Source organism: Spinacia oleracea, chromosome 4 (genome assembly GCF_020520425.1).
Source record: "Spinacia oleracea cultivar Varoflay chromosome 4, BTI_SOV_V1, whole genome shotgun sequence".
Lineage (NCBI taxonomy): Eukaryota > Viridiplantae > Streptophyta > Magnoliopsida > Caryophyllales > Amaranthaceae > Spinacia > Spinacia oleracea.
This window is the reverse complement of record NC_079490.1, coordinates 144,154,458-144,165,789: the sequence shown is the minus strand read 5'-3', so window position 1 is coordinate 144,165,789 and position 11,332 is coordinate 144,154,458. Positions and strand designations below refer to the sequence as shown.

General features: G+C 35.3%; 1 protein-coding gene across 4 annotated transcripts; it reads right to left on the bottom strand.

The window, feature by feature from the left end:
- Positions 1-3,971, bottom strand: LOC110795730 (anaphase-promoting complex subunit 10). Of its 4 annotated transcripts, none has more exons than XM_022000747.2 (7): positions 3,815-3,971; positions 3,215-3,422; positions 3,069-3,129; positions 2,886-2,978; positions 2,318-2,388; positions 559-663; positions 1-466 (listed from the first exon to the last, which is right to left on the bottom strand). In XM_022000747.2, the coding sequence occupies exons 2-7, from the start codon at positions 3,391-3,393 to the stop codon at positions 397-399; spliced, it is 579 nt and encodes a 192-aa protein (XP_021856439.1). In that variant the 5' UTR covers positions 3,394-3,422; positions 3,815-3,971; the 3' UTR covers positions 1-396. The 4 variants fall into 4 exon arrangements, with proteins under 4 accessions (XP_021856439.1, XP_021856440.1, XP_056683097.1 ...); XM_022000748.2 differs by having other exon boundaries at positions 1-447; XM_056827119.1 differs by having other exon boundaries at positions 1-438.
- Positions 3,972-11,332: the final 7,361 nt, after the last annotated feature.

Below are 11,332 nucleotides of genomic sequence, written 5' to 3'. Positions count from 1 at the left end.
TGAACAAATGTACAAAGTATAACATTGCGCGAAACAAACCACATCAACAACCTCATTTTTCATTTAGGCGAACAAACAAGGTATACCTATCTATTGCTAAGCATTATGGACAAAAGCATAAACACAGATGTTCCACAGTTATACAAGTACATTTTAATTTGGCAATACCATATGAATCGATTCAAAGCGTAGCTAATTCCTGCTATCCTGGCAGTGTGCATGGTTTACTTCTGAATCAAGGGTTGCCAGGCAGCCGATCAGCAATCACAGCATCATCTCTTGGTTGCCAAGATAATTTTTTTTTAAAAAATTCATCTGACATTGGAGGAATGATAAGAACAAATATAGCAGAGCAGTGTATGATACAGAGACAGTGGCATCTCATTCTCGCTATCCTCATCTGACAGTGGAGTATGTCAAAAACTCAGGAGAGGTGAACTGAAATGGCTGACGCGGAACAGGATTTCTGTCAGAGTTCATAGCCAAACATAGATAATTTAGAAATAGGAGTTAAATAAAATGCAAAATTAAGGGAAACCAAATGGCGTTCCAACATACGGTCGAGGTCCATAAACTTTTATCTGGCGCATATGGGTATCCCTTCCGTTAAGGTGATTTGACAATACAGCAATTTGCAGCATGAAAGTATTAACAAAAGTTTCCCTGTGAAAATGCAGAATATCTGTCAGAAATTCGGTAAGGAAAAAGGTGTTCAAATTACACCACTTTTAAATCACTAATGTAAACTAATGCGGAGTATTCACTTTCGTGCATTTCAATTCTGAGGCGAGAATGTGGGGTGTTCCCATAGCTAAAGCAGAGGCTAATCGATAAGAGTAAGGCATACAATGAGATATAGTATAGATAAAGCAGCAGGAGTAAAACTGACAGAACACAGGATTATCCACTTTTGGACCAAATCTATGAACTGTTGCAGCTCGTTGACATCAAAAAAGTGGTTGGGAAAGGATCTAGTCAAAGAAACATCTAGCTACCAGCATAATTACACAAAGATCAGGTACAGTAAGGGGAAGACAGAGTTCATAGACCTTCTATGCAGAATTAAATGGGGAAACGTCATGAAGATATAGAGAGTTGGTTTTGATGCAAGGAGATAACTCTTAAAATGACATACAGGAATACAAAACAAGTCAAGAAAGTATAAAACTATAAATTGAGACAGAGACTGAAGGGGACTTAAAAAAGGAATCAATTGTCAACTCCCACTACCACCAGAGGCTTCAGCCATTGACAGATGAGGTACAGATATTGACTCCGACAAGTGATAGACTGACAGCAATCTACGCATCTAGCCAATAATAGCTCTGCAACAGAACAGGGCAGATAATCATTACAGCTGTGCTACCTGGCAATGAAGTCGGTAATATTTCAGAGACTACTTGTTATCTTCATGCAAAGCAAGAAGTAACCATGATTGGCACTAGAAAACTATATTAGCTGGGAGCCTAGGACCAACTCCAAGGGGAAGACTTGACCGCAGAAGGTTCGCTTAAGATCTGTGCTCTTGACTTAAGCAGTGTCCATTCTTGCAGAAATTTTCATCTTCAGCAAATCTTCCATTTCCAGCCAGTCATACAAGAAAGAAATAAAAAAGAAATCTTTTTCTAGACTTGTATTCACAGATAAAATGGATAATGCCATGGTGTTGAGTACCACTTCTAGTCCCTATACTAGAAAGCTAGTACAGATATAAGAACCTTACAGCTCCAAAATCCAATAAAATCTCTACACACATTCAATCTCCAGAGAAAGAACACATCTTTCTGTGCGTTCTTTCACGCTCCAAAAACTTTGGAGATTCTAAATACTGAACAATTAATTCCACAGAACCACCAGACTACAACCTCGTCAGGAACCTTTGCTATGAGTCTATGACTAATTGACTATAGAAGTACCTATGAGAAATTGTTCAACTCTGTTCATTACTAACTCCCAAGCTTTTGATGCTGAAGGGAAGTCACATCAGGACACAAATTCAAATGTAAGTTTACAGGTTCAATGCTTCAATCATGATTTACATTAGAAGTAACTGGAAAGACCATAAAATGTGATGCAAAGTGAATTCAGTTCACACAACTCTGTTCATTACTAACTCCCAAGCTTTTGATGCTGAAGGGAAGTCACATCAGGACACAAATTCAAATGTAAGTTTACAGGTTCAATGCTTCAATCATGATTTACATTAGAAGTAACTGGAAAGACCATAAAATGTGATGCAAAGTGAATTCAGTTCACACTACTGCCAGAAGAGCAACTATACCAAAGTTGGACAATAATTTTAGTCAGAATATCTCACCGCGCATCATTTCCGGATAACGAGATGTACACCCAACCAGCTGGCTTGACTAGCTCCACAGCTTTTATTTCCTACATAGATGTAAAAGGAAAAATAAAATAGTTGCATTGTAATTTGATAAAATAGTCAGAATATTATCGGTCAAATTGTCAAGGATCCGACACGGGTACTTGAGGTGAAACAAAGAGTTCGAGTAACATACTCCCTCTGTATTTATTTAAGGGATACACTTGCCTTTTCCGGCCGTATTTATTTAAGAGATACACTTGCCATTTTTGGTAACTTATCAACCCCTCCATCTAATTAAATAATATATCTACACCCCACCCCCACCCCCCACTCCCTAAAATGACATGGTCCCCACTTATTTTTCTTATTAAAATATCTACTCAACCCCACTTGTTTTATTACTTTATTTCATTCAATTTTTTTTCTTAATAACCGTGTCCGGCCAAGTGTATCTCTTAAATAAATACGGAGGGAGTAGGTATTAACTCAAAAGGGAAAATGAGGGCATAATATTAACTGGGAACCATAATATCCAAAAAGTTCAATGTTCGAAAGTTACCTTCATGTTATGAAAGCCATCGCCAGCTCTAATAGAGATCTTGCTAGGTGTGTAGCTCTCATCAAGCTTGAAATCGAGATAGAGCACAATAAGCTGGAACCATATCAGTTTAAGGCAAAAGTGAGTTACAAGGCTGCAGAAATACAACAACAACAACAACAAGAGGAATATCTATTTTATTACTTGCAATTTCACTTTCTTCTGAAATTGAATGTTTATCAGATGAGGTTGTGCTCCATCAGATCTGAAATTTTAATTTCACAAAATATTAGGTGACACCTAAAAATACACACTCTAAGGTTTTAAAGAGAAATGTAGAGTTTCTTAACTGCCAATAGGTTTCGGAATTATCATCTCGGAGGCACTGAACTCCATTACCAGGCTTGCAAGAACTAACACTCCAAGCTGCATTTTTTGTCATTTCTCGCAGGTCACCATCCACAATTAAATCCTTGCTGCCTCCCACAAGTTTTCCTTCATCCTCTCCCTCAGAAGACTCCGTTGCCATCTTCGCAGCTCTCTGGTCAACCTATTACCCTAAAGGAATTCAAAATCAATTAATAATTAATTCCACGAAATATGAACCACATCTCACCCAATTCTTAAACATGCAATCAAATGTGTTCCAATTCACCAAAAAAAAATGCAAAAAATAAAATAAAATGTAAATGATGAGGTGCAATAATCAATTCAATGCAATGCAACTGAAATGAAGATGCGATTGCCAAAAAAAAATCAATGATAAAAGTATTTCCTCGCTCTATGAATTGCAATTGAAATTTCAAAGCAATCTGATTTCTAACCCTAGCAATATCATCCTTGTGTAAAATGAAAAAACAATTCGAAGAATGAACGGAATAAAGAGGGCTTGGAAAATAAAATAGACGAAGGGAGAGAGGAAATAGATAGAAGAGACTGAGAGAAGAGACCTTGATTGATTTTCAAATCTGCCGGAGAAAATCAGGAGTCCGCGGCCTTCCACTGTTGCAGATTGCCAATGCTGAGAAAATTTTGAAAACTTAAAAAATCTACACCCCGCGATAGCACTTCGAATTAATTATTTTTTTTACTTTTTTTTAAAGGGAATTCGATATTTTTTACTTGAAATATTCAGAATAAATTAATTTTTACCATCTAAAAATTAATTTCAAATTTGATTTTATCATTTATAAATATTAAAAAAGAAAATTTCCACCATTTAACTTATTTCGTCCAAAATTCTTTAGTGGAGCCCACATTTCATTCATTAGAGTTGGCAAACGTGTCGTGTAGGGTCATGTTCGTGTTTGATCTCGTGTCGATTTCGTGTTGTTTACAAAATTTAACAAAACTATCTAAAAAGCAAAATAATTGCATAAGATTTAAAGCCTGTGCGATGCACGGGTTAAATTCATTTTTCTAAGCGATAATGAGAACCTTGATTGTTTTTATAATCAACTAGCTTTTGAGCCCGTTCAAAGAACGGGCGGTTATTTAGTCTATCTTTTTTAGTTCTAATTTTATTGAGCTTGTAATTTTAGAGGATATATGATTTAAATAGATGTAAATTTAGAAAGTTGAAATAATACATAAATTAATAGTGTATTAATACTGAGTGTTAATCGGGAAGATGGAGTAGAAAATATTGAATGAATAGATTGTATGAGAAAGATGGAGTGAAAAGGGCGATTAGAATTGTATAATATATCAAACAACAAAGAAAAAAATAAAATAAAAAACCAAATTGTTGGAGGAAAGAATGGATGACACGTGTCATCTAATCAAATGTGTTGACACATGTCATCTAAGTAAATATGGTTTTCCTTTTTAAATGCTAGGGATAGATTAGTATGACAGTTTTAACGGGTCTTTATTTATGTATTAAAAAATTCAAAATTTATCTCTTATTATCTTTTATCGGGTCTTTATTTATCTACTTTTGTTTTTCTTTAATTATCTTTCACTGAGTTTTATTTATATTTATCTCTTATTATCTTTTACCGGGTCGTTATTTATCTATTTTTATTTTTCTCTTACTATCTTTTACTGAGTTTTATTTATCTTTATCTCTTATTATCTTTTACTGTGTCTTTATTTATCTAATTTTATTTTTCTTTTATTATCTTTTACTGAATTTTATTTATCTTTATCTCTTATTATCTTTTACCGGATCGTTATTTATCTATTTTTATTTTTCTATTATTATCTATTACTGAGTTTTATTTATCTTTATCTCTTATTATCTTTTACCGGGTATTTATTTATCTATTTTTATTTTTTAATAAATCTGAAATAATATTAGTATTTGATGACATGAAAATCCTAAAGGGTCATGTTCGTGTTGATTTCATGCCGTGTCGTGTCAACTTCGTGTTTTCTCTCAATACTTCGTGTTCATGTCATGTCGTGTCAAAGACTGCCAACTCTATCATTTACCCTTATAATTTTCCACTATTTTTCTTCTTTTCTCCCCTATTTCACTTCAATTCACTTCTTTTAACATTCTTACACATAAAATCAACCTCTTTATTTTTCTTTTACTTATTCTCACCGATAGCTCTATGTTGTATAGATAAAATCGTGGAAATTTACAAGCAAATCCTAAATTAGCCATTATAGTGGCCCCACGAAAAACTTCCGTCAACTTTCCCGTTAAAAGATGGTAAAATTCATTCATTTTTTACTCGTTAAAATCAAATTTTGAAATTAGTAGGTGGTAAAAAACAAAACTGTGTTTTTTTGTAGGTAGTGAAAGTCAATTTATCAATGAACTTATTTTGTCAAAAAATGAGGTGATTCTAAATCAATACTCCTTTTTTTTTCTTGCATGTATTCGGGATCATTTTACTCAATTTTTAGTAATTTTTAACATGTTATGATCGATTAACTTTTTATATTAAGAATCGGTTTTTGATGAATAAACTTCTTAAAGGGTTAAATTATTACCTTTATGCATTATGAGTAATTTGAAGTAAAAATTGTTATTTAAAATAAAAAATTATCACTAAAAAATTAATAACATAATTCTACTTATATTGGGGTAACTTTTGAGTATTTTAGGCTAACATTACATATGTCTTACAATTTTATTGTATACCATGTGTAAATAAGAATTGGCATTGTTCAAATACTAGTTTAACTTAAAATTTTGCTAATATATAAAAGGGGTTGTTAAACGACACCCGTTTTTTTTTCCAAACACCCTTTCCAAAAACTGCGCTTTAGCGACTTCATACGCGCCTGCATTATAATATGCGAAAAGAACTATTTTCCCCTTTAAAAACAAACCCTCTCACGGTCTCACCCCATCTCTCAACCACCCCTCATCCCATCTTTGGGGTCCGACAACCTTCACTGTAATACCCCGTATTTTTAAGTAATTATAAATATATTTAATTATATTTATAAAGCATTTTTGTAGAGTTTATAAATTAAAGTTGCATTTAAATATTTATTTTAATGTATTTTATAATTAAAAATATTTATTATTTTTAATTGGAGAGAAAACGATTTTTATTTTAAGTTGGGGAATTTAAATTGGATTTTAAATCATCAAAAAGATTTTAAACAATTCTAGCTGGCTTAGCCCAATTGTTATTTCAAGCTCAAACAAATTAAAGCAAGCCCAGTCCTTATTTAATGAAGCCCGAAAGGAGACTTCTAAAATCTGGCCTAATAAAGGATACGAAACCTATAAGTACCCCTTGACACCCAGTCAAAACCCCCACGAAGTTTAATAAGCTCTAAACTCTCTTTTTCTCTCTCCTCACTCGACACTCTCTTTATTCCCTCCTCTCCTTTTGTGCGTCGAGCCACGCCTGCCCGCACAACCACGCGCAAGGCAACAACAGCAAGGTTGCCCACCTGCGCGCAGTAGCACGAGCAGTGAAGGAAATATGTCATTCACCAAAGGTGCATTAGTGTAATACCAAGGTTCAGATTAATTACGAATAATTAATTCAGTAAGATCAAGTGATCGGAACAGCTAGCTGGAGCAATGCTTCTAATCAGTGAGTTCTAATCCTTATTAGGCTCACAGCTTACTCTTGACTGAACCTACAAGATCACACCAATGACAGGAAACAGATCGTTGTATTTAATGAATCGAAAATTCATTTAATGGCTTTTAGGGAAATTAGTTCGGAAAACATAATTATACGATTTAACATTGGATCGTGAAATCGTATATTGTATTGCGTATGTTTGTAAGCTAGGCAAAACGAATAATCGTATCGTACGACATTGGATCGTCAAGTACGAAGCGATAAATAAATTGTCGAAAGGTAATTTAATCGCAACACGAAAGCAACCCACGAGCCGACCGCATGAAGCGCAAGGGCCATGGGCGCAGCGCGCAAGCAAGCAGCGCTGGCCCATAGCCTTGCTGCTTGGACGCGCGCGCTAGGGAGCAGCAGCTGCTGCGCCGGCTGTGTGCTCGCATTCCTTGTGGGCCTATTGGCCGGTCGAAGCCCTTAGCTTCGGTCGGTTAGCTTTGTTGCTTATTAGGTTATTTTAATAACCTATGTACATAGTTTTTTCCAACTAACTAATTCCGATTATTCACAGCCCTAAAAGAGAAAACCCTAATTTCTCTTTTGCCTCCATTGTTGAATATTTCCCAAAAGCTTCAAACCTTGATCGAGATCTAAGCTATCAACAATTAAGGCGGATCTGCACTATCGGTGAACCAAGTAGAGGAACTACGATTTGGAGTTCTTGTTTGTGTTTGTTGACAAAAGTGGAAAACACGCTACAAACGTATGTATTGCTTAATCTCTGCTTTATACTTATTTCCTGACTTTGGGGTTATTCCGCTATCATGTTATGTATTTGATTGTAAACCCCTACAGTTGTATCAGAACTTCATATAATTAAGCAATTTTTAGCATGTTTATATGTTTTTGATATTATCGAATTTTTCTGAATTATTTCGTGCCTTTTCGAATATTTTCTTGATTATTAGATGAATCGTAGAAAAGGGTTTTGTATTCATAAAGTGTCGGAATTTCGACTTTTCTGACCCTAATATGATTGGAAACAGCATTTTAAAATCAACTCATGAGTACAGAATGTCAAAAACAGGCCCCGAAGTTTGATTATTTGGGCATTTTTGTTGTTTAATGAATTAAATCATTAATTTTGATACGTTTTTCAATTAATTATGCAACCAAATCAACTTATAATTAATTGAAATTTTGTCCTAATGTTTTTATAATATTATGAACCTATGGTAATTTTTTAGTTCGTAAATTTTAATTATAAACCCTAATCCCAATTTAACCTAGATTAATGGATTTTAGATCGAAAATTAATTTTATTAATTGGTTAGATCTAAAAATTTATTTAGGTGAGAAGGGGAATGATTTCATGTTTAAATGACATGTTTAAAAATTCAAGGATTAAAATTTTGATCGGATTCGTTAATTTTAATCAATCACCTAAATCAAATTTGATAAAAAAAAAATCTGAATTTAAATGTTTAGAACGATTTAAATGTTTGGATTGGATTATCAAAGCTATTCAAAAAAAAATTATGTTCATCGTTCGTTAAATTTGAATATTCGTTAGCCTAGATTGTGAATTGGATTGTTTGAAATTTAATTAAATCACCTACTTTATTATTTTCGTAATTAAAATGATTGGAATTGTTAATATTATGAAACATATAATTCATGCAATTTGTCGTTTCGAACATTTTTTTAAAAATAATCGGACGAGCAAGCCACCCGCACAAGGCGAGGGTGGCTGATGTCCGTGTGAGGACGAAAGGGACGAGCAACACGCGACACGCAGGCAGGCCCATGGGCGCTGGCCTTGCGGTGCGCGATGTGCCTGTTGGCAGCGTGCCATGGGCTACGAGCCTCGGCATCGCTGGGTGAGGGAGAGAGCGGCAGGCAGTGGCACTAGGGGCGCCAACCTTGTGCGATGTTGTTGGGCTTCGTGCAACGACGTGGGCCTTCGTGCCTGCGCGCTGGTACGTTATTGCGATGCACTGCGCATTGTTTTGTGTTGGGCGCTTGCCTAGCCCACGATGCATTAGAATGTGTAATTTTGCTCCGCTTTAACTTTTAAGGCCTAATTGTTGGGCTTTGAGCTTATATTTGCACGAAGGGACTAATAGTGGACGTTTTCATTATTTTATTTATGATTTGGGACGGGCCGCGAGTTTGAATATTTAAAATTAAAGGTCCAAATTTAAATATTGGTTTAAGTGGGAGCCGTTTAAATGAAATTATTACGATCCTACGATTCTACGATCCAAAAACACGTCACCGATCCGGATCTTAGGTAGGATCTTAATATGTGTGGATCTTACGATCCTACCTCGATAAGAAATTTGAGTGGTGGGATCTTAATACGATCCGATCCAACGATCCGATCCAACATACAATATTTCAAGATACTCCGTAACAAATTTTTTATTACTAAATAGTTCATAATCACATATCATTAGAAATATCATACTTTTCTATCAATAAATTGGTTACAAAAAAGTATCTTATTCACTTAAAAGTACAGAAATTCATATAATTTCAACAACCTTGCGCATATCTTATTAATTGCTCTTGTATCTACACAAGTATTAATCTTATGTGAGCAAAAATTGATATTTAAGTATTGAGATTACATGAATACATGATTGTACATTTCATTTTAATAATATAACCATTATTTTTATTATTTAGTAGGATCTTACGATCCTACGATCCGATTCTACCGATCCGATCCTACCTCCCTTCATCGATCCAAAGTAGGATCTGAAGGAAATAATGCCCTTGGTCCAAGTATGCATTCAATGTTAAGTCTAATAAATGCGGTTCAGTATTAATTAACAAGTTAATAATTCAGTGAGATCAAGTGAGCTGAATGCCTAGCTAGAGGCCGCTTCAGTTCAAGTGGAATTAATGATATTAATCCACAGCTTACTCTTGACTGAACCCGTAGGGTCACACAAATAGTACGTAAACGGATCAAGTATTTAATGGCATTAAATACTCCATCTATGGATATTCGGAATCGACGGATCTGGGTTTCAGTGGGAGCTGAGATCGTCAAAGGCAAGCAAATGAATACTCCGGAAACGATGATATTGCCGGAAACGGAAATATGGATCGTATCGGAAATATAAATATTATCCAAGTCGTAGATGTTGCCGGAAACGGAAACATGGTACGTATCGGAAAATATTATCGGAAATAGAAATATTGCCGGAATCGGAAATATTGCCGGAAACGGAAATATTGTCTGAATCGGAAATATTATCGGAATCGGAAAATAATTCCGGAAACGGAAATATTAAATATTTGTTCGAAACGGAAATTAATTCCGGAATCGGAAATATTAAATATTGTTCGTATCGGAAATGAATTCCGGAATCGAGAATTTAATCGGAAGCGTATCGTACGAATTAACATCGGACGAGGCCTGCCAGACGAAGGCCCAGCACGAAGCCGGGCCATCGCCCAGCAAGCCAAGCGCAACAACCACACGCCAAGCATGCGACCAGGCCCAGCGCAAAAGCCAGGCCCAGCCGAAGCTTGGGCGCGCGCGCGGGGCTGCGACGAGTGGGCTGGCGCTGTGCGTGGGCCGCAAGGCCTGCGTGCGGTGCTAGCGTATTACTCGAAGTGTGTTACTCGAATCCTAAAGCGTATAGAATTCGTTTAATGATTAAATTCCTAATCCTAAAAGATAAATTAATTAAATAAGAGTTCCACTAGGATTCTAATTTAATTACTTCGTATCCTAGTAGGATTCCAATTCTCTTTCCATACCCCTATAAATATGTGGCCTGGGTTCACAATTTATAACGAGTTTTAAAGTATTCAAAGTGAGTTTTGAGAGAAAAATTCAGTCATATTTCTTACCTAAGAGTGCCGAAAATTCTAGTACCTTAAGGGCGATTCTAGTTGGTCAATCTTAAGGCGGATCCGGACGTGCTGTGGACTATCTACGGAGGGACGACACTTGGAGTCCTAAAGACTTGTTCTTGTTCGGTTCGGGCGCAGCTAGGGAAGGCACACAACAAAGAGTATGCATCTAAATTATGCTATATGATTATGTGTAAATAATATGTATTCCTGGCTAAATGGTTGTTTCCGCATGATTTATGAATTGTCATATGTATCATAACCTAACAGTGGTATCACGAGCCTCTTATTATTTTCATACTCTAAATTGCATGAACATGGTTAAATATTACAAATTTGCAAGAATTAAAAGGGGTGATTAATTTTCGTAATTGTTAATTAATTGCAAATTGCGTTTATTTAATTATACGTACGCAGTTTTTCGGCAGTTTCTTCGTTACTAATCCAAATCGAGTGATTTTTGTGTCAATTCCGCATGTAAAAGGCATTCTAAAATTTTGACAAAATTAGTATTTTTCGGCCGAACCCAGAATTCTTAAATTCGAAGCCTAACTATGACTTTTCGGAGGTTTTAGTTTTTCGAATGCAAAATTTCGTAAA